Here is a 25,436-nt window from a genome sequence, read left to right as displayed (position 1 = left end):
CCTCTCCCTCAACTCCCCTAGTTCCACAATCTGGCACTGCACCTGGTGCTCCCACTGGCTGCGGTTTCCAGACAACGGGAGCTGGAGAGCCAGGGCTCGGGGCAGAGCAGAGGCATCACGTGGAGCTAGGGCTACCGTTTCCCAGGAGCCAAGTAAGGAGACTGCCCCAGTTCCAGCACCCAGTACCTGCACCTCCCTCTGGGCAGTGCCCCCTCCACCTGGGCCACAGCACCCCTTCTCCAGCACCCACAGCACCCTGAGCACCGCCCACTGCCCCCTAGTTTTAGTAAGGGATATTTTTAGTAAAAGTCACAGACAGGTCACGGGCCGTGAATTTTTGTTTACTGCTTGTGACCTGTCCATGACTTTTACTAAAAATAACCATGACTAAAATGTAGTCTTACTCATTACCACAGCAGATGCGACGACCCAAGCCACATACTCCACCGCATCCCAGGCCATTTGCAGAGAACACCCAACTGCCGCTGTGCCCTTCTCTACCAAGGTGGTCAACTCCTCAGCTAACTCCTGTGGGAAGGACTCTAGGAACCTGCATAGCTGAAACTGTACCTGCCCAAGAGGGCCTAGTGGTTTGCCACCTGGAATTGCAGGCTGGCAGTCGAATAAATCTTTCTCCCAAAGATATGCAGTCTTTTGGCCTCTTTATTCTTGGGGGTACAGGAGGAATGGAGTTGCTTTTCTTTTTTGTTGGCTGCAGAGACAACCAATGAGCCCAGGGAGGGTAGGTATACAGATACTCTAACCCTTTGGCTAGGACAAGTATTTTTTCTTCTGCCCTGTTAGAAGTGGGAGGGAAGGACGAGAGAGTGTGCCATAGGGCCTTGGTGATCTTTAAGAGTCCTTCGTGGACGGCAGAGCAACACGGGCAGGGGTGGAAGCCAAGAGAATGTTAAAACAAGTCCATATACTCTGTCATTTCCTCCACTTCCAAACTCAGATTTTCTGCCACTCTTCAGAGCACAGCCTATGCTCCCTGAAGTCATCTGGCGGTCTGGTTCTTGAAGGACCCACAACCGCCTTGTCCAGGGACAACAAGGATGACTGGGTTACCGGAGGTGGTTCCAAGGCTTGGTCCACCACCAGAGAGGGGAGATTTGGTACCACTTCCTCTATCCTGGCCTCCAAGTGATCTGCATGCATCGAGTCCGGTGCCATTCATGCACCTGCTGTGGCTAGTGCTGCTGATGCTGCCTGCTATTGGGAAGGGGGCATTGCCATGACTGGCATTCCCCAGGAATCCCAATAAGGCCACTGTGTTGGCCACTGGCTTTTATACCACTGCTGAACCGTCGCAGTCAATGTGACGTCAGGGCTCCAATTGCGCTGGTGGGACCTGGGCGAGTGGCTAAACTGGCCCTCTGTGTTGGAGAAGTCCCCTTCCATTGACCACGGAGGAGCGCTGATGACTGGGTTTGCCTGCTAATAGTTGTCGTTGGAGACCGGAGCGAGATGAGCAGTGTCTGTACCAGGTAGCGACACCTGGGAGTTCGAAGCCTGGATGGGGATTGTTCTTATGTGGCAGGCAATGGGGCTCTTCGACAGGAAACCAACCGATAGGAGGGTGAGCAGTGCTGGTAATATGGAGAGTGGACATTGATCTCTAGGTGAACCGCGTCTGAGTGGCGGTGATCGTGGTGCCAGTGACTAGGGGTGAGCCCCATAGGATTGGGGCTGTGGATCCAGGGATTTGTATCACTGTGGTGTGGAGAGCTGTCTCGTATCAGAGGATCATTGTCTATCTCCTCAGGAGTCACAGCGGCTGGATCCTGCTGCCTCAAGGCACTGATGGAGGCATCTGCTGTCTCTGCGCCAAGGAGGCCTAGAAAGGTGACGGTGCTCACAGAGGCTTGGATCCCATACCACTCTCTTGAGTCGGTGACAGACCTTTAGAGGGGCTCAGGACCCAACAGGAGAGGCGCGCACTCGTGGCTCCAGAATGGCCGAACAGGCTAAACTAAGTCCCTTGCCCAAAAACCCTTGGGCCTTTTTTCCTGGTGCCAGGGAGCTGCGCTTCCGTGCCTTCTTCTTAGGCACCAGAGATGTTGATCTGCGCCAGGCAGAGCCCAGTACCAGTGATGCACTATGTACCGATGCCAAGGTGCTTGCTGATTCTTGGTGGGAGGGCTCATGTGCCAGGTGAACGGCCAACTCCATTAGCAGGGCTCGGAGTCAGATATCCCACTCCATCTGAGTTTGTGGCCGAAAGTTTTTACAGACACTTCTCTTTGACGTATGATTCGTCCAAGCACTTGGGACAACAGCCGTGGGGATTGCTAACAAGCATAGGCCTATTACAATCCATGAACCCGGTGGACCGGAGCATGCCCCTCCCAGGCCAGAGTCCCACTGGGACTCTAACTACCACAATATCTATCAAGAACAATTAAAACTATGTACAAAGCCCTAAGGCTGAATGGCTCTTAACAAGGCGAGAAAACCGCTAACCACTTGCAAGGCAAGGGAGAGAGGTGCTCTGACTAACCACCACGGATGGTAAGAAGGAACTGTGCGGGCATAGGGCTGGCGGTGCCCACTATACCACAGCATGCATGTGGCACTGCAGAAGGCACCACAGCCAATCCTACAGATACCACTAAGGCAAAAGTCTCTGATGACCCTACACGTGGGCACATACCTAGAATGGAATCGACATGAGCAAGCACTCGAGAAAGGGGGATTTCCCCAGAAATGGCTGGGCCTGCTGATTGGAGCCAGAGCTAGAGAACCTTCTTCTCTGAAGTCTATGATTTTTTCCAAAAAGAAATCAAATTGCCTGGGCAGACAGAGAGGTTGCCTAAAGTATTATTGGGAGTACTGGGTGTGTGGCAGTATATGCGGTCATCTCTTGAAACCTAAGGATAAGACAGTCACCTGGGAGTCTTTAAATGAATCTAACTTCTCATCATTTTTGCCCAAGATCAAAAGAACACCATGCAGGTCCTCTATATTGTGTTGCATGATGGGTGCTACACCAGAATTATATAGCCACGACTTTTTTCATTATTACAGCACAGACCACAGCTAATGCAGACCAACAACACTTTTTGTGGCCAAATGTCCCTCTACCATTAACCCTTGAAGTCTTCCACTGCATCTTCAGGAAGTTTCTCTGATAATTTTGGCAGCGCTTCCCAGTTAAAGTCATATGCAGCTCAGAGCACTTGCAGATTAGCTATAAAATCTGGAGACATGAAGCGGAATACATTTTTCTGCCCAATATGTCCAGTCATTTGGGGTCTCTTTGGGGGAAGACTTGTATCTCCCTTGCCTCAATCTCTCATTGGCAATCACCACAACCAGGGAATTCAGACCCACGTGAGAATAAAAACACTAATCCACGTGCAGAGACATAGGAGTGCTTGTCTGTGCAAGAGAACAAAGCTGGTGTGTTCAACAGGACCTATGCTGGCTCCAAAAGGACCTCACTAATTAAAATTGCTACCCTTCCTGGGATTGCCCCCTGAAGGCTATCCAGTACCTTATAGGTATTCTTGTCCAGTAGCTTATCTCATGACCAAGAGCAGAGGCCACTCTCTTAAACACATCCTGGTAAAACTTAAAATCCTCTAGTACTGGTTTGGAGGAGCCTGGGGCCACCGAGTCATCAGGGAAAATGAGGACAAATTAACAGAAGATGATGTACCTTCCTGAGACAAGTCTTGTCCTTCCAGTAATGACTTGTCCTGTTGGACCAGTTGATCAGGAAGGGTAACCTCTGCTGGAAGGATATGAGGTTCTGTTGTGGTAGGATCCAGCAATCTCTTGAATGAGGTGGAGACCACAACCTGGCAGATTGTGTAATCCCTGGGGAGTCCCTCAGAGGCCAACAGAGAAGGGAGTAGGGCATAGGGAGACACAAGGTGTCAGGCCATGCTGACCTGTTCTTCAATATGACCGGTACTAATCCCAGTACCGATGGTCCCCATCCAGAGGTAGTCTGGATGATTTACTAGACCTAATGCACCCAGCTGGGGATGGCGAGGAGCTGGACAGACCTCATCTTGAAGGGGCTTCGGAATATTGAGTCAGCCTAGGAAGTGCACAACCTGGTGGAGCTACTGGATGATCTGATTTGTCCAGCACCCAGTGGAATGGAGATAAATCAGTACTGACGATGCACAGTGATCTGTGCCCCATCCATGAGACGTAAAAGGTCTCACATCCAACTCCAGTACCAAAAACAAGCTTCACGTGCAACGCTGAGGAATAAACTGTGGTCAGCCCCCAGTGTGACAATTTCCCCGTATCAAAGCAATGGGCACCAAAGTTGAGGGCATGCCTGCCAGAGTGGAAGGGTGTTCCAGTACTGAGGAACGAGGCTGCATAGTGGACTGTGTTGAGGTGTAGCCCTTAAATTGTCTCTGAGCCCTACTAAGGCCAGTGACTGCCCCGGTGCCAAAGAGGTCAATTGGCCAGGGGCAACAGGTGGCACCAAGGGACTCTTGTGCTAAGAGCTAATTGAGGTCAGACAGGCACAGCAGGTCCCTTGCCACCATGTACGCCTGTGGGGTGGTATGTAGAGAGATTAACGCCACTGAAACAATGGCTGTCAGTACTGGACTTGAAGGGAGCTCCACAGACTGTTCCGCAGTCAACAGTATGGTGCCTGGCTCTTCTCACCTGAGCACCGGGGAGACACAGGTGGATGGCCCAGCTCTACCCCGGGTATGTAGTGAGGCACAATGTTATAGTGAGCCCCTTTTCAAGGATGATGATGAACCTCTCTTGGAGCTAGAATGGCCCTAGTTAGTCTTATGGATCCCCTTGAGAGGAACATCGGAGGAGGATTGGCCTCTTGTCCTCGGAAAGGAATCAGAGTGCACAGGTCTGAGGGAAGCTATGGCAGGGGGCAGCGGCTGAATGAGTGCTAACAAGACGATTGGGAGCTATGCCCGCTGCCGAGGCAGGCCTCGTTGTTAGCTCCAGAAGGTGCTGTTTGAGGTGCAGATCCCTGGAAATCTGCATATGCTTTCTGAAGGATAGGCAGATGCACATCTCTCTTTAGTGTCCCCCTCACCAAGGCATAACATAAAAAAGTGGGGGGGGGGCGGGCATGGGGGCAAAGTGTTACTACCGGGAAAAGGTAGTATTTGAAGCTTGGAAAGTGCTGCATGCCCTTGGCGCTCGGCACCACCAACTAAGAATTAATAAAAACAGAACAAAAAATAAATTTTAAAGGAAAACCTGAAGTACAGGGTAGTAACTGCCAACTATTTACCAAGCAACAGATGCTGACTAGGTGACTGTCAAAAAAGGTAGAGGAAAATACCACAGGGTATTCTGACTCAGACTGTGGGTGGAAAGAAGGAACTGAAAGGGGTCAGGATAGCAGCACACTTACATAGTATCAGGAGGGACCACAAGGAGATATTAAAGATCCTGGGGGGGTGGTTTCCTCAAAATGACAGTCCTGTTTAAACCCTAAATTCTTGTTTATTTCCATACTATCAAAATATAGTAGGGCTGTCAATTAATCGCAGTTAACTTGCACGATTAACTCAAAAAAATTAACGGTGATTAATCGCATTTATAACAATAGAATACCAATTGAAATTTCATAAATATTTGTGGATGTTTTTCTACATTTTCAATATTGATTTCAAATACAGAGAACAGAAAGTGCTCACTTTATATTATTTTTTATTACAAATATATGCATTGTAAAAATGATAAACAAAAGAAATAGTATTTTTCAATTCACCTCAGACAAGTACTGAAATGCAATCTCTTTATTGTGAAAGTGTAACTTACAAATGCAGATTTTTTTGGTTACATAACTGCATTCAAAAACAAAAAACAAACAGTATTAAACTTTAGAGCCTACAAATCCACTCAATCCTACTTCTTATTCTGCCAATTGCTAACACAAACAAGTTTGTTTACATTGACAGGAGACACTGCTGTCTGCTTTTTATTTATGTCACCTGAAAGAGAGAAGAGGTGTTTGCATGGCACCTTTGTAGTCGCCCTCTCCATGCTTTGGCCACCATACCAAAGGACATTGTATGTCTCCGGCTCTGTTTTATCTGCATTCTGCATATATTTCATGCTATAGCAGTCTCAGATGATGACTCAACACATGTTCGTTTTAAGAACACTTTCACAGCAGATTTGACAAAAAGCAAAGAAGGTACAGATGTGAGATTTCTAAAAATGGCTACAGCACTCGACCCAAGATTTAAAAATCTGAAGTGCCGTCCAAAAATCCGAGAGGGACAAGTTGTGGAGCATACTTTGAGAAGTCTTAAAAGAGCAACAGACTGATGCAGAAACTACATAACCCAAACCACCAAAAAAGAAAATCAACCTTCTGCTGGTGGTATCGGACTCTGATGATGAAAATGAACATCAGTCCACACAACTTTGGATCATTATCAAGCAGAACTTCATTCAGCATGGAAGCATGTCCTCTGGAATGGTGGTTGAAGCATGAAGGGACATATGAATCTTTAGCAAATCTGGCAGGTAAATATCTTGCAAAACCAGCTATTACAGTGCCATACGAATACCTGTTCTCACTTTCAGGTAACATTGTAAACAAGAAACAGGCAGCATTATCTCCTGAAAATTGTAACCAACCTTGTTTGTCTGAGTGATTGGCTGACCAAGAAGTAGGGAGTAGACTTGTAGGCTCTAAAGTTTTATATTGTTTTATTTTTGAATGCAGATTTTTATACATAATTCTACATTTGTAAGTTCAACTTTTGCGATAAAGAGATTGCACTACTTGTATGAGATGAATTAAAAAATACAATCTGTTTTTTATAGTGCAAATATTTGCAATCAAAAATATAAAGTGAGCACTGTAAAGCTTTGTATTCTCTGTTGTAACTGAAATTAATATGTTTGAAAATGTAGTAAACATCCACAAATATTTAAAATAAATGGTATTCTATTGCTGTTTAACAGCGCGATTAATCAGACGATTAATTTTTTTAATCACTTGATGGCCCTAAAATACAGCCTGTACTATCAACTGATATTTTCACTTCCTTTTCCCCCAAAATACTGTGTAATATTGGTATCAAACATCCAAAAAGTAGAGGTCTGATGTCAGTGCAAAAAAAATAATGCAGAAAAGTACACCTCCACTGGCCCATACAGTTATTTCTACTGTGCATACAAATAAGATAAATGTACATACAAATGACTAATTAATTACCCATTTAATCTTTTTGCATGTGTAATTATTCAATTTATATACACAACAAGGAGTGAACAGTGCTGCTCACAGTCCTGAGCATCTTAATTTTAAAACTCTAGCCAAAAATACCACATTTTTCCTAAAAGATGCATTAAGTCATCTTATATAAAGAATCTATGAAATACTTTGGAATAATTCTGGACTAACTATATTTATAGTGGTATTGCTATTAGCACTATCACTTGTTTTTTGATTGACAATTACTATGCACTTTTAGAGCAAATCCAAGCACTTGTTGTCAGGAATGTTCTGTCCATTAAAAATTAAAGAAATGAATGAGTAAAGAAAATGCCATTAATTCAGTTACCTGTCTAATGTAAGATAGTTCTTGAAAAGCATATCAGACTTAGCTTTCAAGATAACAAAGTAAAGGTTTCCTAAAGAATCTTAATAAGTAAGTGAGAAGAAGCTGGACTTCCCTCAAAATATTCAAAACAGAAAAAAGAGTAAGAGAGGAATTAAATTAACTTTATGAGTAGTGTTACAAACACAAATTGGCAATGATGCAACATAAATCCCAAAACAGGTGTTTGTAGGTGGAAACAAAACACCTGAAATATTGGAAAAGAATGAAATTTCACAAATCAAAAGTAAATACACAAAAAGCCCACATATACATCTCATATTTATTATACAAGGGCTGTCACTCAATGAAATTCTGTATTGTATTAAGTATAGAAGCAATCCTTATTTGGAGAAGTGTCTGAAAGAGTATTCCCACTTGTTTTCTTAAAGAGATATGGCCATTTTAATAGTCTAATGGAATTCCTGAAGAGTGGGTCTGGGTCTATGGAATAAATGGATACGAAGATCATGTGGGGGAAGGTTGTAAAGATATTTAGCCCCTGGAAATCATCCCAACCACCAAGCTGGAAGCAGGCTACTGAATAAGGCACGCTGCAGAAGAACAACTTCTGCTGTAAATGTCACCTGAAGAAGTCATTAAGCAAGTGATTGTTCACTTTGCTAAAGAGGGAATATTAGCTGGTTTATAAAGACACAGAACTAGTTATTTTACTCTATTGATCATGTGTTGCTGTGGCATTGTCTAAAAATCCTTGTGACTGTTCAAAAAACAACAACAAAAAAAAACAGTTTCCATGCTCCGCTCAACCAACTCACCACAGACCTTAGCTGCATGACAGCTAGGAGTGGATTGCTGTACGAGGATTCGCCTTTTCTCATAAAACTTTGGCCTAATCCTACTCCCGCGGATGGCAAAACTAACAGAACTGCTCTATTCAAGGCTGAAAATATGGAAGAACAATTAGTGCATTTTTGACCTTGTACTTGCTCTCTACTCTGTCATCTTACTGCTGGAAAAAATGTGGGGAGAAAGAAGTCCTGACTCAGAGAGCTCAGCCTTGCTTCAAAGACGACTGCCAAATTAAGAGTTTGTCTACACAGCACAGCAAAACATGCCAGAGGGATGTGATCTGACAAGGCTTGCATCAACAACTTCTCTGGCAGGAAGAGTTTCAGTCGCACCTCTCTCACCTTCTGGGAAATGAATAATACATAATGTGTTCTTTCACAAGGCCAATGAAACACTAAGGGGGCACATCATTTATAGACATAGTGGAGTCACACAAGTAACAGGTCTTGTAGATTGGTAACTCAGCCTCTACTATCATCCTAGCACTCTTATACAGAGGGTTGTCTAAGCTAAAGGATACTTAACTAACCTAAACAACTATTTTAAAAAATATATATGCGCCAACAGGCAAAAGGAAATTTAGTTTATGAACTAAAACTAATTCACTAATAAACTAGACCTAAAATCTAAGGTGAAAGGCACAGTGTGCAAGAGAAGTGGATACTGCCAACGGTTGCAAATTGCAGCAATGGGTACTAAGAAGGACCTATGGCACTGCTGGGACTACTCCACCATTTATGTCCTTGGTGGAAGGCATAAGACCATCCAGGGCACTGGTGTGGCCCTAATGAACACTGCTACCGAACACTGCTCGCTCTCACACACACACACACACACACACACACACACACACACACACACACACACACACACACACACACACACACACACACCATGTGCACCAAAAGCACAATCTATGTGGACAATCACTTGAAGAACTATAATTGAGAACTATACAGAGAATATAGTTAGCATCAAACTAGATGTTGGCCATGTCCACAAATCGTAGATTTCAGTCCATTAAGTTAGTTCAGCAGAAGATACTGAAGGTAATAAACTTCTATTAGGGTTTACACATTTCTAATCTACCTCCTAATAAAATGGAGAAAAGAAAGATATTTGATTGTTTTGGTTAGCATAACCAAAAGAGGAAGATTTTGAAACAGATAGATAATATTTCAAATTGAAGATCAAGGATATTTACATTAAAAAGGCATACTATGTTTCAATAATCCTTCAGAGAAATTTCTATATCACGTTTAAAATATGTAACTTTGATTCATATGAAGAATACTGTGTTGAGAAAAATGTTCTAAATGTATTCTAAAGGCATTACAGCCTTCATTGCTAAACGCCGAAGCAGACTTGTAGCAAAAACACACTAGGGTGAACGAAAGGATGCTTGTCTGCCCAAAATTCACGATAAAGTCAACATACAACTCAGATATCCTTAAGTATAGCACTAAAAGAAAATGACAAAGGGGGAATAGGCAATTTCATTGCTTACGTCAAAATTCAGTACTACAGACTTTTGTTGAAGTAAATTCAGCCTCTGAAGGGCTGTCCTTGAGCATCTTGTATAAGAGAGTCAGTGAAATAGCTGAATTTGTCCATACAGAAATCTCAAAGAATTTGTTTTCTCCCATTCCACTATTCACCTACAAACCATCTGGCCCTGAACATTCTACTAGCAGACTGAGAAGTCTGTCCGGATTGCCAAAGGCAACTGTCACCCATTAGGATCTGGAGATGCCCAAAGGGTCTGAACCAAAACAAAAATAAATAAATAAATAAATAGATAGATAGATAGATTAGATAGATAGATTAGATAGATAGATAGAAAAAATGGATGGTTCAGCCTTGATAGTATTGAATGAAAACATGTTACTAGTCTGATCCAATGGGATCACAGGTAACAGGTCACAAAAGGGGGGGGGCGGAAAGATGAGAAGGGGCAGAAGAGAATACACCCACATTCCAAATGCATTGATCCGAAAAAGTCTCCATCTGCTAAAAAAAAAAAAAAAAAAAAATCAAGTAATTCCAGGATCCAGACAGATAGAGGTAAAATGAAATGTTAAACTTATGATCTACTGAAATGCAATGGCCAAAACTGAAAGCTCTGATTTCTTTTCCTGCATACTTTCAAAACTGGTCAATAAAATCTTACCCCAGAAGAATTTTGGCATGAACTTCTTTGTTAGTCCTTGAGATTTCCCTCAAAGAGGTAATTTCTGCATCAAACCAGAATCCTCTCTCTTCTGGAGTCTCTACATTGTAGTTAACCATCACCATATCACCCACATTGAGTTCACTCCATTTCAAAATGGTTCTTGCTCGTGGTCGAAGATTATTGGCACGCATTTCTATTATACCATTCTCTGGATACCTTGGGGGGGGAAAAAGTTACAAATTAGTACTTCCACTATTATATGAAATAAATCAAAGGGTAAAATTTTTAAAAGTGCAAGTAACTTAAGAGCCTGAATCCCATTTTCAAAAGTGATTTGGATTTCTAAATCACTTTTGAAAATAGGATTTATGTTATTTTTGAAATGTTTGCCTGTTCTATGACTACAGTTCTTGTTACCTGGGATTTGAAAAACAGTTTTCATCAAAACCACAAAGAATCATGTTTATGTAAGGTTTTTGCTAGAAAGATGCTAAAAAATTTTCAAATCTGAGTACTAGCCTGTCCCAGTCTTGCTCATACTCGGATCAATAGCACAATTCCCAAACATGCCCACAGTGAAAAGAAACAAAGATTAATATCTTGAAAATCCCATTTCTAGTCTAACTCTATCCCCATTAAAGTCAATGTTAAAATTCCCGTGGACTTCAATGGCAACACAGTTTTTGAAAATCCAACCCTACATATACAGACACCATTTACCAACAAAATTATGCAAGATGAAGATAGCATAGGAAAAAAAGTACGAATTTGTTCATCAAACAGTAAGTAGAATGGTTCTGAAATTCCACAGACAAGCAAATAAACACCCCTAATCACAGAAAGAATGTTTCTCGGACTCTCTATCACAGAAAATGGCCAATCATTTTAAAATATTTCTCCTTTTCTTTTAGTGATTAGCACTTTAGTAAATGATAAATCTAAAAAGCTAAACAGTACCATATTTAAGGATTTCTCTCATCAAGCATGTAGTAAGGATTGCAATATTGTAAAATAGGCTTCCTGAAGAATTAAAGACTTGTTAAATCACATTAGAGTTTTCCATTTGTTAATAAACCTTTTTTAAGTTATTTTAAGGAGACACATGAATTGCTAGGTTTTTACAAGCAATCTCATTTTCCTCTAAATGGTGGGGCATATTATTCCAGCACAGACATACACCACACTAGAATTGTACGGTAAATACTTCTAGTGAGCTCCATTCCTTTAAATTGGGTTTATACCTATTTAGCAGGAGTAATATCTATTTGAAAGATAGCTACAGTAAAATGGCATAAGCATAGAATGTGCTCAGGCTTTTGGAGAAGCCAGCTACTTAGTATAAATCCTCTGTATAGATCCATTTTGGTAATGGTTGTAGAAATCAGAGAGCTCTGCCTATGTACTAGGGAAAATGGCAGAGTGAAAGGCTGAACACCAAGAAGAAAATTTTGCTGGTAGGAAACAAATTAAGATACCCTGTTACAAAATGGAGAAATCAATTCTTTCAGACTGAAATAAAGCAAGAATTCAAAGAGTTCACTTCTTTATTTCTGATATGACACAGTATAAGGAGATTCTATTTTGTAACAAATTCCAGTCATGGGGATGGATGGACACACACCCATTATGTGCAAACAGCTCTCTCTGCAAATTTAAATGATGAAAAGAATAACTACTATAAAAAAGAAAATATCTTTGTTAAATGTTTAATTGTTTTTAGCTAATAGTAATCTGAATTATAACAAACTAAATCCCCACTTTGTAATAATTTCTTCTGGAAGTTTTAGCAGTGCTCATGAGTTTATCAGTATTACAAGCTATACCAAATTGAACCAGTTCCAGCCCCTGAGGCCAAAATCCTACGCTTATGAATCTGAGACATGCTGGAAAGTGAAGGAGGCATGTTGCCTGCAGTTCAAGGTGGCTCAGAGGCCCAGGTAACACCACACTGCACTGTACTTTATTGTTACTGCAAGTAGTAACTGTACTCCCAAAGGTGCCTGCTGCTGATGGCAGCTTACATGCTAGGACACTGGGCTATGGTTTGATGATCAAAGTCAGCAGCCCATGCTTAGAAGACACCAAAGTGAATGGAAAGCCTCTGATATAATTGGCAATAGCCATTGAAACAGACCATAGACTGGCCACTCCTCTACTAAATCTCTTCAACTAGGTCTCATATCCTGACCTGTTACTGCGCAGGTAAGCTAGGGAAGAGACATGAGTGCTTCTCTGTCCTTCCTATCCCTTTCTTTCTCCTCCTGGGGTTCTGCCGGTCTTTCTGGCCCTGCATGTGGAACTGGAAGCATTTCAACAAATGCTACCATGGATTCTATGAAGCTAGGTCAGTGTGGAGCAGGAGTAACATTGGGGACTGAACAAGAGGTCCAAGAACTGTGAAAACCAGTGTTGATGGGGCAATCAATATAAGACTGGCCTTGTACTCGCACAGAACTCTGGGCACAAAGGTGGGAGGAGGGAGGACGGGGGAAGAGAGAGAGAGAGAAACATATAGCAGCCCTTCTGACTACAGCAGTAAAAATGCATTTCAGTGAACCTAGGCTGTTGTGTTATCCCTTGTTGCAAATAACTCCACTTGGGCAGCTGCCCAGAGCTGGAAAATGGACATTCCTATGTCTGAGTGACAGGACCACTTGTGGTGATTGAAAAACAACCTGCACAGGTGATCTGCCAATGTATTTTGAGTCCCTGGGCCATGAGGCCCCAGACAGGTTTGCTTCCCAACAGAGCAGTGAGAACCAAGCTTCTCCCTTTTCGTTTACATAAAACACAGCAATCATATTGTCAATCAGTACCAATACACCCATTTGCCTGATGTGAGAAAGGAATGCCATGCAATCTAAACAGATGAGCCACAGCTCCCTGATGTTTATGTATAGACTGAGATCTTGAGGTGACCAGAGACCCTGTGTCTGCACGCGTTCCAGAAGAGCCCCCAACCCCACATCTGAGGCATCCATCACTAAAGTAAGAGTGCTGAGGTGGGGCAAAAGCAACTCCTTTGCATACACTGGGCAGATGTGTCCACCAATCTAGGGAGGTTAAGATTGACTTGATATGTGCACTAACATGTTTATGTGGTTCTTTCTTGGAGAATATACTTCTGTCACCCAGTCCCGAAGGAGTCCGAGGCGCAATCTGGTGTACTGGACCACATAAGTGCACACTGCCATGTGCCCCATCAGCCTTAAACAGCTTCTCACGACGGTGAGAGGATAAGACTTTAAATCCAGAATGAGGCTTTGCAATGTTCAAAATCTTGTCTAAAGTGTTAAAGCCCTGGCATCTGTCGAGTCCAGAACCACACCAATAAACTCTGTTTTCTACATTGGAGACACGACTGACTTGTCTGATTTGATCAGGAGGCCTAGTGTGTCAAAGGTGGATCAGATTATGTGAATGCTGACCACCGCCAGCGACCTGGATTGACCTTTTAATAGCCAGTTGTCCAGAAGAGGGAATACATGGACACCTGCCCTTCACAGGAATGCTACCACCACCACACCACACAGGGCACCACACAGAGACCAAACGGGAAGACTGAACTGAAAATGGCATCCGCTGACAGCAAATCTCAGAAATTTTCATTCACCCTGATGAATTGTCATGTGAAAATAGGCATCCACTGGAGCACACAAACACCTACAGTGGAATGGAAATGTGAAATCGATCCCTTTTTCATGTGTCCAAGGTAGATTAACTTGTTTCTTGTGTAAGCAAGGGCTGGGATAAAATTAAACAAGAACAAAGATGTGTACTGAAGAATAAGGTTATTTCCATGTGACACTTACCAAATTATTATGCAACTTTTCACAGTGGATTGCTCTAGTTCTATAAAAGGTGGGTATATTAAATAGATCTGCCTCCCACAGAGCCAAAAAAAATTTCAGCTGCACTGAGGTTTACAATCCCAAAGACCTGTTTCCGAACATACTATCAGGCCTAGGGCTAATTATTATGAATAACAAATAATAATTTGTACTTCTATAGTGAAGTCTAACTTCTAATATGAAGAATGATGGAATTCTATCAACCGGTAAGTTCCCTAGCCTCAAAAATCTCCTTCCACCACAACAACAAACAGAAGTAGTACAAAGAGAAAAGATAAAACAGATCATACCCATTTCAGGTTTAGATCAGACCTCAGACTGTATGCCTACTTTTATCTGGCTTTATTTATACACCTCTAAAACACAAGACTATAAAATCTAGACTTCAATTACTGTGGTAAAATACACTCTGGTGTTAGGAAGGAAAAAATGTAGGGCAGTGTAAATCAGCAGATACCATACAAAGGAACCAAATAAAATCTTTCAAGAACACCAACTAAGAAAACATTATAAAATTTTCTCAATTATTTTCACTACAGAAAGTAGACTATCAGAATCCTAATACAAGAACTATTCTTAGACTCAAATGAGGCTCGTAAAAGATGTTTTCTTCTTTATAGCCTCTCTTCTTTTTAAAGCTTCTATCATAACCTACCAGAGAAAACAGAAGTTGTGTGCTTTTCAGCAGATTTCCTACCTATATAATACATACTCCTGAGAGCATTCTACTCCAAAAAATTAAAAATTCTGCACACATTTTAAAATTTTGCAAATTTTGTTTGTCAAATAAATGTGGGAAGCTCCAGCATGGCATTTGGGAGCACAGGCCACTGGCTTCACAGAGGTGGGAGATGACTATGCAGCTTCCCCGCCCCAAGACGCGATGAGGCTGCACTCAACCCTGACACAGCACAAGGGCCGAGCATGCCCCCAAAACATCCCAGGGCCCTGCCCCTCTGTGCCAAGTGCACTAAGTGTGGGCAGGCAGGCTTAGCAAGGCAGGATCCAAGTGTGGAGGAGCTTAGTGTAGGGGGAATCCAGGTGTGGGTTGAGAGGGCTCTGTGTGGGGCAATCTGCATGCGGGTGGCTCAGGGAGGGATCCAGGTGCAGGGAGCACTGGATGTACAGAGGCTTGTTGTGGGGTTCTGGTGCAATGGTAATGGGACTCTTCAGGGGTCCAGCTGAAGGTGGTAGAGGCTCAGCAGGGGTTGAGGTGTTTGAGTGGGGAGGAATAGAGCTTGACAGGGAGGTCTGGGTGTGGGCTCAGTGGTGGGGTCCAAATGCTGGAGGAGTAGGGCTCAGTGGTGTGGGGATCCAGATGCAGCTGGCTGGTGCTCAGTACAATGGGGATCCAGGTGCAGGTGCAGCAGGAATGAGGTTCATCAGGGTGGTTATGGGTGTGTGGGGGTGAGGCTCGGTCAGTGCAGGAATTGTAGGGGGAGGGGAAAAAAGTTTGCAGAGCTTCCTATAGCTGGGGGAGAAATCTGAGGGTGGGTCTGACATAACCCCAGATGCCAAGCAGGGAAAGAGGAAGTCCCATCTTCCGCAGCCCATCCAGGACTAGCAGCTGAACCCGGCGCAGGGTGGTAGTCACCAGCTGGGTTTTCCCCCATCCCAGCACCACAGTGATTTACATCTCTGCCAGCTGCCTTGGGCACCCAAAACATACTGGTAAGGAGGGCTGCATGACTGCTCTTGTGGCTTTCCTCTGCTTCCACATCAGAAAGTCATACTTCCGAGGGGAAGCAAAGAAATCTGCAGAGGACATAAATTCTGTGTATGCACAGCGGCACAGAATTCCCCCAGGAGTAAATACACTACTGACAGTGGGCTAAATTCTGCTCTTGAGTACAATCACACTGCAGTTAAACATTTCTGGCTGGCCCGTGTCAGTCAACTCAGGCTCATAATACAAGGCTGTTTAACTGCAGTGTAGATGTTTGGTCTTGAGCTCCAGCCTGAGCCTTAGGACAACAAGAGGGGGAGAGTCCCAGAGCCCTGACGTCAGCCCAAGTCTGAACTGTAATTAAACAGCCTTGTAGGCTGAATCACCCTCCCCCCAAATGAGCTGATAGGGGCTGGCTGTGGGTGTTTAATTTCAGTACAGACATACCCTTAGTTGTACCACTAAGTTTGGCTTAACTAAGTTGTAGAAAAATTGGTATAGTAACCTCACGCTACAAAAGTTCTTTAGGAATTATATTCAAAGGGCTCCAGTGTGGTTTTATTTAAGTTATAAACTTAGCATAGAATATTTAAAAAGGAGAAAGACAAAGAAGGTATAATAAGGATCCAATATGCAATAGATATTGCACAAAAATAAACCTTTTCTTTGGTAGCTGTATCCTTACTGAACCTACTTCTAATTTTAAATCTTAATACTAGCATAGCAAAATTCTCATGTGGTCTCACATCTCTATGGAAACGTTTTTTAGCAATCAGTTGTCCATGAAGAAAGATTCCAGTCCTCCCTGGCCACAGGCAGTATTTGAGCATTCCTAGCATGGTGATCCAGAGAACTGTATTAACCCTATGTCACTATACAAAAATCTTTTCCTGGTACCAAGGAATTCCAGAGCATCCTTTAATTCTTTTCCAATCCACCATCAGAAACTGCTGTAACAGAAGAGAAGACTCAAAATTCACATACAGAAACCAAAACAGGAGATCAGAACTTTTCCACTAGAACGATATATAGTGTCCGTTCCAAAACTCAATGTGTTACAACTCTTATTTAATTTTCCCCATATTTGTAATCTAAAGAAAACCAAAGTTCATTACAAATTTTGAAAAAAAAAGTTTTTCAATACACAATCAGAACTGAAGAATGTGTCACACATCTAACTTAATAATAATGTCAGAGCAGATCTTCAAAATTAAAGTTGTTCGCAACTTGTAAATTAAGGGTGTATTCTACAGTATCTTACCACAGCCCCCACTAACATTTTTCTTAACTATTTCATTTTTTAAAATAAATGTTAAATGTTCTATTACTTCACATTAACACTACCAAATGGAAAGGAATTTTGGTTCTTGGTCTGTCTGCCATTGAGTGAATTTGGACTTACAAGCATCTCTTTCACCAACCACAGATAGAGACCTCACCACCCGCAAACCCAACCCCTCAGATCTGTTCCTCTTTATCAGGTTCAGCCATTCACCATTACAGTAATCTAAAACAGGGTTTCCCAACCTGTGGGATGGGACCCAAAATTGGGTCGACAGAATGTTTCAAAGGGTTACATTGCATCTCCTATGGGTCCTGTCCCATAGGGCTGGCTGGGCTTGCTTCCCTGCTCCAGGCACTGAAACCTCTGGGGCCCCAGCACCACTAAGGTTTGGCCGAGATGTTATGACAACAGGAGTACAAATAGGCCAAATTTGAGTGAGAGGCACTGTACCCCAGCCAGGTCACAACTCCACTCAGATAAATTTGATCCAGTCATGGGGGACAGGGCCAAACCTGACTGGCACCACATCCCCAGAGGTTGCAATGCCTGGAGCAGAGAACCAAGTCTAGCCACCCCCACAGCACAGAAGCTGTAACTGTGGGGTGAATGTCGGGCAGCAACCAACTCCCCTCCCCTCCCCTGCCAGTGGGTAGGACCCAACTGAAACCACGCTAGGGCCTCCATCCCCAAATTGTTTACGGGGTCACGACAGGCCATAAACATTTACAAATGGATCCTGAGCGCAAAGAAGTTTTAGAACCATTGATCTAAAAGACAAAGCTGCCTCTTCCTTCAGGTACAGATACAGGTACTGGAGTTCATAAGTAAAGCTATGAGTGTGTCATGCAGGTCATGGAAATCACGGATACCGTGACTTACATGACTTCTGCAGCAGCAGCAGTTTGGGTGTGTGGGAAGAGGTTCAGGACCGGGGGCAGGAGGTTGGAGTGGGCAGAGGGGCACATACCTTGGCATGGGTGGCTCCCTGGCTCTCACTGGCATGGCCCTGAGATCCTAGGCGGAGGGTTCAGGAGACTCCGCACACTGCTCGCACTGGGCAGCTCCCATTGGCTTTGGTTCCCAGATAATGGGAGCTGTGCAGCCAGTGGTTGTGGTGGGAGCAGTGCACAAAGCCCCTTAGCCCTGCCTCCACTGCAGGGACATGCGGCGCCAGATAGGGAGCCCCTGCCAGCTCTACCAACCCTCCTTCTCCCCAGCACCAACAGGGTCTGAGGCCAACTCCCCCCGCGGCGCCCCTGGTTTTAATTAGGAGTATATAGTAAAAGTCACAGACTAGTCATTTTTGTTTACGGCCCGTGACCTGTCCATGACTTTTATTAAAAATACCCGTGAAAAGAACATAGCTTTATTTATAAGTTTTTCTGAACACCTAAAACTGATGACTCCTTCCTTCACCTTATTTATTATTGTTTGCAGGAGGAGGAGAAGGTCAAGCACTCTCAGTCACGATGGAGCTCTTTTTCAGCCAAATATCAGTGTAGTCCAGTTACCCAAGAGGTTTCTTTGAGTTCTGAAATCTCAGGGAGGATTTCTTGAGCAACTGCTAGAAACTGACACACCCATCCCTCTGTTTAGTATGACAGTAGTAGTAGTAACCGAAGCAATGCTTCATCTCTGCTCTTTGCAGAATTTCCTATTTAGAACATTCAGGAGCAGTCAGCCAAGGGCTGATCCATTCATCACGGATTCATCCTTCCCAGAGTGAGGAAGAGGTCTTCAACGATACAATGAAAGACCCCTCACTGACACACCAGTACCACAATAGGCAGAATTATAGATGCCAAAATTATTGGATTGCAAAGCATGGATGGTACTCCAAGTTCAGGGCAAGTGGAACCTCCAATACTCTCAACACAGAATCAATTTACCAGATTTAAAACAAGCTATGCAATGCAATGCACATCTGGCTCCCAAAAATTCGCTTCTAATGCATGTTTATATACATGGAAAGCAACACCACCACCACTATGGTATATCTGATTAATCAAGGTGAAACAACAAGAGGCTTATGTGGTGACTCAATAGTTCTTTTCCTATTCCCTGAAGAGACTCTGTCAATCAAGACAACCTATAACAAAAGCACCTATCAGTTTGACTGGCTAAGCAAACACCATCAAAGCAGGAAATGGAATTATATTAAAACACTTAATAGAGACGTGATTGTTTCTCCAAGTGGTCTTCTATGCTACCCAAGGAAACAGTGAAGTTTTGCTGCTGACACCAGTATCCCTAGGTCTGCAGAGAAGGCATACTGTCATTGTCCTGGACACGATGTTTGGCTTATGCCTTCCCCGCCACCTCTTTTCTGACTGCCAAGATGGCCAGTGCCAAGCAAAGACAATCATCACTCATACTGATCCAGATGTCTGTGGTTCCTAAATAGACATCTGAATAAGTCTCATGAGCCATGGATCGTTCTGGAGATTACATTCACCAAAGCAACCTTACTAACAGAGATCCTTCAAAATGAGACATACTGCCTGGAACCTGAGTGATATCCCCTCCTTTATAAGGACTATTCCCAGAATCTATATTTCTTACTAAATCCAGAAAGGCATCAATTAATCAAGTTTACAGAGGATTTGGGGAACACAGTCCTACTGTTATGTACAAAAGGAGGTACATTTCCTACATCTCTTCACTAAAGATATCTAGGAGAAATTTCAAGATTACTTTGGTTTGGGGTTTCAAGTCCAATTAATCAGAAAGTGCAAGTCTCAGAAACTTTGAGATCTCACTAATAAAATTCCAACATATTGCTTCAGCTATACATTTCCAGATTGCATAAGTAAGTTTCTCAAAGACATCTACCTCACCCACTATTAGGAAACCTCAGCTTCATATTGCCAATACCCAATAACACTCACTCTCAGCCAATGGGAGAAGCATCCCTGTCAAGATAGTTTTCCTCTTAGCAGTCTTTTCAGTTAGAAGAGTGAGCAAACTTGGGACACTAATCAAAAAGCCCTTATCTACCATTTTACTTGACAGGATAGTCTTTATGCCACTTCCTGCATTTGTTTGTAAGGGGAATACTACTTTTCACTTGGATCAAAGTGAAAATGGGCATTTGCATGGCACTGTCGTCGCCAACATTGCAAAATATTTATGTACCAGATATGCTTAACTCTCATATGCCGCTTTATGCTTCGGCCAGCATTCCACAGGACATGCGTCCATGTAGATGACCCACATTTTTTTTAAAAAGTGTTAATTAAATTTGTGACTAAATCCTTTTTTTTTTTTTTTTTGGGGGGGGGGGGGGAGATTGTATGTCTCTTGCTCTGTGGTTTCACCCACATTCTGCCATATATTTCATTTTATGGCAGTCTTGGATGACGACCCAGCTTGATTTAATAATGCTTTCACCGCAGACTTGACAAAACGCAAAAAAAAGGTACTAATGTGGGATTTCTAAAGATAGCTACAGCACTTGACCCAAGATTTAAGAATCTGAAGTACCTTCCAAAATCCGAAGAGGGATGCGGTGTGGAACATGCTGTCAGAAGTCTTAAGAGCAACACTGCGATGCAGAAACTACAGAACCTGAATCACCCCCAAAAAATAAAATGAAAATTTCTGTTGGTGGCATCTGACTCAGATGATGAAAATGAACATGCGTCAGCACTGCTGTGGATCAATATCGAGCAGAACCAGTCATCAGCATGGAAACACGTCCTCTGGAGTGGTGATCGAAGCATACAAACGTTTACATCTCTGGCACATAAATATGTTGCAATACCAGCTACAAGAGTACCATGTGAACATCTGTTCTCACTTTCAGGTGACACTGTAAATAAGAAGCAGGCACCATTATCTCCCATAAATGTAAACAGATTTGTTTGTTTTAGCATTTGGCTGACCAAGAAATAGGATTGAGTAGGCTTGTTGTCTTGTTTTATTTTATTTTTGAGTGCAATTTAAAAAAAAAATCTACATTTGTAAATTTCACAACAGAGATTGTACTATAGCACTTGTATGAGGTGACTTGAAAAATACTATTCCTTTTATTTATCTTTTTTACAGTGCAAATATTTTATAAAAAATGTAAAGTAAGCACTGTACACTTTGTATTATGTGTTGTAACTGAAATCAGTATATTTGAAAAAGTAAAAAACAAAAAAATATTTATATTATAATAATGTAACTGTGTGATTTATCGTGATTAACTCAAAACAAATTAACTCACAAAAATTAATCACTTGAGTTAATTGCAATTAATTGACAGCCCTAGTATAAGTCTATTTAAATATAACAAGGCCTTAGAGGAAATCCAATAGACACTTTTGTTCTGTGTCTGTACAGTGCCTACCACAACAGGGTCCTGGTTCCTGACTAGAGCTGCTATACACTACGAAAACACAAATAATGATGCTAATTTTATATAGGGGACAGAGTACACAGCTAATATTTTCCACCCAGAAAAATATTTTGTCAGCTATTTTTCAGGTCTTCAGATGTCTATTGAAGACCCCCAGGTGAAGACAAGGCTCATTTGGCCAGGTGCAACAACTATTTCAAGGGTAGAGCAGGACCTTACAATAAAAACGGTCTTGCAGCTACGTGGTCTTAAGCCAACTTCCTTTACTTGGCTCACATAAGATAGTATTTTTAGCCTCATATGGCACACTTTTTGAATAAAGGGTCTTTTAGTTTCAATTCTGCGTTCTGCAATAAATCCTTTAAAAAAGAAAAAAAGTAGGTTGGTGGATAAAATGTTGGTTAGGTTCTCATGACTATTCTCCTTCCTCCTTCCCCAATTTTCTTGGAGGATTTTTATAACTGTTTGCTATTTCCCATCAATACTAGACTAATGGAACAGTGGGTACCCACATAGGAGAAAGGTAAAATTAGTTTCCTTACCTGTAGTGTTCCCACTGTTCCATTAGAACCCACCCTGTGCTTATATAATTGTTGCTCTAAGCCTCAATGACTTGCAAGAGCACAGGAATAAACATTTCTGGTTTGATAGGAGGAAATCTAGAGAGTGAGTAAGAGAAAGTGTTTTTAGTGAAGCACTTCAATTGTTAATCTTGTTATAAAATTACATATATTTATATATAGGTCCTAGCTGGGAGAAATGTGGGAGCTGACAATCAACTGAGAAGGGGGAAGATAACAGGGATCTCGAGTCTACCTCAAAAAGCCTGGAAAGAAGGCTAAGAGAACAGGAGTACTGGCCTAACAGAAAAGCTGATGCCCATTTGGAGAAAGAAAGTTATTGGCAAGATAAACTAATTTTCAATGGTGTCTAATGGTCAGACTTTCATGTGCCTCAAAAGACTATCCACTGGGAGATGGATATGACCATGCTAACTCCATTTATATTTTAAGGCAAGTTCAATTAGTGTGAAGATACGCTCTGACACAACATTGTCAGACTGTGAAATTTGTAGAAAAAATTACATTTGTTCGACTGTTCTTCTAAAAAGGATGGAGGTCGATATAAATTCTTAGAAAAATACTGAGCGCTGCTTTCTATTTTTTCTACAGGGGTTTACTCTTGGATAGTGGTGGTATTTGCAGAGTATTTCAAATTTGTCTTTCTTTAATAAGGTCTTTGAGAGAGGGATATATTTTTGTTACGTTTGTACAGTCCGCCAAGCACAACAGGAACCTAGTCCATACCTGCAAATAAATGATAAAGATACATGTAGACACAATCTGTGGTTTGTCTAGATTCAGAAGAAGCCATGATTTAAAGAGGAACAGAAATCTTACTAAACTCTCTAATTACTGAAAAATATTCTGTATGTTTTTCCAAGCAGAAGAATAAGACCACATCACTTGATTAAAGCTGGACCTTGGTGGATTTGCACCACTCATCCTGATTACTAGATAGCCGTTTTGTCTGCCAGGGGATAACTTTATATCTGAAGTTTTCACTACTAACTGAAAAATGCAGAGATCTTGCTCTCCAGACAGCCTCAGAAAAACTGTGTTGTCAGAAGCTCACGCTTTAAATATTTAGCAAGTTCATTCCAGTGAAAGTAGGTAATCATGACGTTCAGGCAATTTCAGACAGTTAAAAAAAGAAAATACAGTTATGACGATCACTAGCTAAAAATACAAACCTGCTGCAGATCATATTAAAGGAAGCCAAAAGAGTTGATTATCTCCACCTGCTAGAAATGCACAGCTAAACCTTATGGCACAGACAGTAGAGGAACAGAATTGAAATTGTGTTTGTCGTATGTCTGCGCAAGTGACATCATGCATCCTATGTCTTCTAATTCCAGGGTTGCCTCACCACTCCAGTAATTCTCTGACTCATATGAATTGACAATAGTTGAGCGGATGAAACCATTTCCTTCAAGTGGTCTCAAAAGCCATTTCCACAAATTTTTATGCTTTTGCTTGTGCCATCATCTCTCCTTCAAACAACTCTGTTCTATCTTAAAGTCAGTCAGTCTTAAAAATGGATCTTTGAAATCACAGAATGATTCACTTCTGTCGCACTATAGTGATATTTTAATCATATCTAGTGCTTTTAAGGTACTTTGCAGGATTTTCTTGTAGCTTTTTAATCTTACTTTTTTTTAAACTATAATATGGGGGGGAGAATTGTATTTTACATATATGGATACATGATTTGTTTATATAGATGCATACGTAAAAATTTAACTAACAGATGGTGCACAAGGACAAAATCTGAATGATCCTCAAGCATGAGCACATTTAAAAAAAAATACCACTACTATCAGCAGTAGCTAAAAGTAGCTATGTTCAGGTTCTCAACCAATAGCAAATCAATTTTTACTTCTCCTAACAATAATTGTTTTATTGTATTATACTGGAAAAATAAAACTTAAAATAGACACTGCTGATTTAAAGTTTCCTTTGAAACTCTAATGCTCTTCATCAATTTACTCTCAGCAAGGTATACCTCCTTTATACTCCTGCACAAGGGTATGTGCATCATCCTCTACTATGAAGACTCAAAACACAAAAGCACCATGTCTTAGTCTCAGCAACGTAACGGAATATTCAACGTTATTCCTTTAGTTGCTAAAAGTCTGTTTAAACAGAAGGATGCTTTTAATATCTTGGTCCCAATTCTGTAAGCCGATGCACCAGTGAAGACTTGTGTAGAGAAATCCCATTAAACTCTATGGGACTCTGTCACGGGGGTCTGCACTGGCACATTCGCTGCAGGTTTCAATCTTTATTTCTTCACCCAATACCCTCATTCCACACTGAAATTATGGAATTGCTTTCCATCCCTCAATTGGGGGATTGGCTGTAAAGATTTACATGAAAGGCAGACTGGTAACTTTGTGCATCAGTATCGCCCTTGAGACAAATTCATCCAATTCAAGCACCAGATTTTGCTTCCATGAGAGTTTTGTCTCTCCATTTGGACTTCAATGGGAGAAATATAAAAAGGTATGCTTTACTTATATTCATGTCTTATGCAGCAAAATAGATACAGCAAATCTGATTTTTAATGTCATTTCCTTGTTAAGGGGAGGGTTTTAAGTTTCATAAAGGTGAGCAATAAAAGTTAAATACTTCATAGGAATTCAGGAGTAAGAAAAAAAATTCTCGTCATGTCCCAATTAGCCATTAAATCCAAAAGAAATGTGTTATGGCTTCTTAATACTGCTTTTTGGTTGTAATTTTGAACTTGCTCTCTCTAGGATCCAAGTTTCTTCAACATTATTCTTGGTTTACACAAACCAAATAAATTCACATTGTGTCCTCACAACAATATCAGGAGCACTTACTCATCATACTTGATATGATAAATAGCATCTTCATCAGTGTCCATACAGTCTGAATAAGATGTTGAAGGTGCACTGTCCAAATTATTTGTATTTTCTCTAGAATGATCTTTGCTTAAGTTTCCATTAGTCCTTCTGTAAGTATTGCCACTTTTTGCTTGAGCTTTACCATTCTTATGTCCTTTTGTTGCTCGGGTTACATTTTCTATGTGAGCTTCAAACCAGGCTCCAATGCTGACATCACGGGCATCCACCAATTCATTTATCTAAAAATGAAATTTTGACAAGGAGTTAATGTTTATTGCCTAAAAATCAGGTTAAATGGGAAAAAGAAC

At 41.8% G+C, this 25,436-nt stretch overlaps 1 protein-coding gene across 1 annotated transcript in view; it reads right to left on the bottom strand.

Moving 5' to 3' along the window:
• Positions 1–25,436, bottom strand: part of UHRF2 (ubiquitin like with PHD and ring finger domains 2) — a 177,758-nt gene that overhangs the window by 80,584 nt on the left and 71,738 nt on the right. Inside the window, 2 exon segments of the mRNA XM_030567703.1 lie at positions 10,552–10,770; positions 25,105–25,367. Of these exon segments, the coding sequence (XP_030423563.1) occupies positions 10,552–10,770; positions 25,105–25,367 (482 nt within the window).

The sequence above is a fragment of the Gopherus evgoodei genome, chromosome 6 (genome assembly GCF_007399415.2).
Source record: "Gopherus evgoodei ecotype Sinaloan lineage chromosome 6, rGopEvg1_v1.p, whole genome shotgun sequence".
Lineage (NCBI taxonomy): Eukaryota > Metazoa > Chordata > Testudines > Testudinidae > Gopherus > Gopherus evgoodei.
This window is presented reverse-complemented; position numbering and strand designations above follow the sequence as displayed.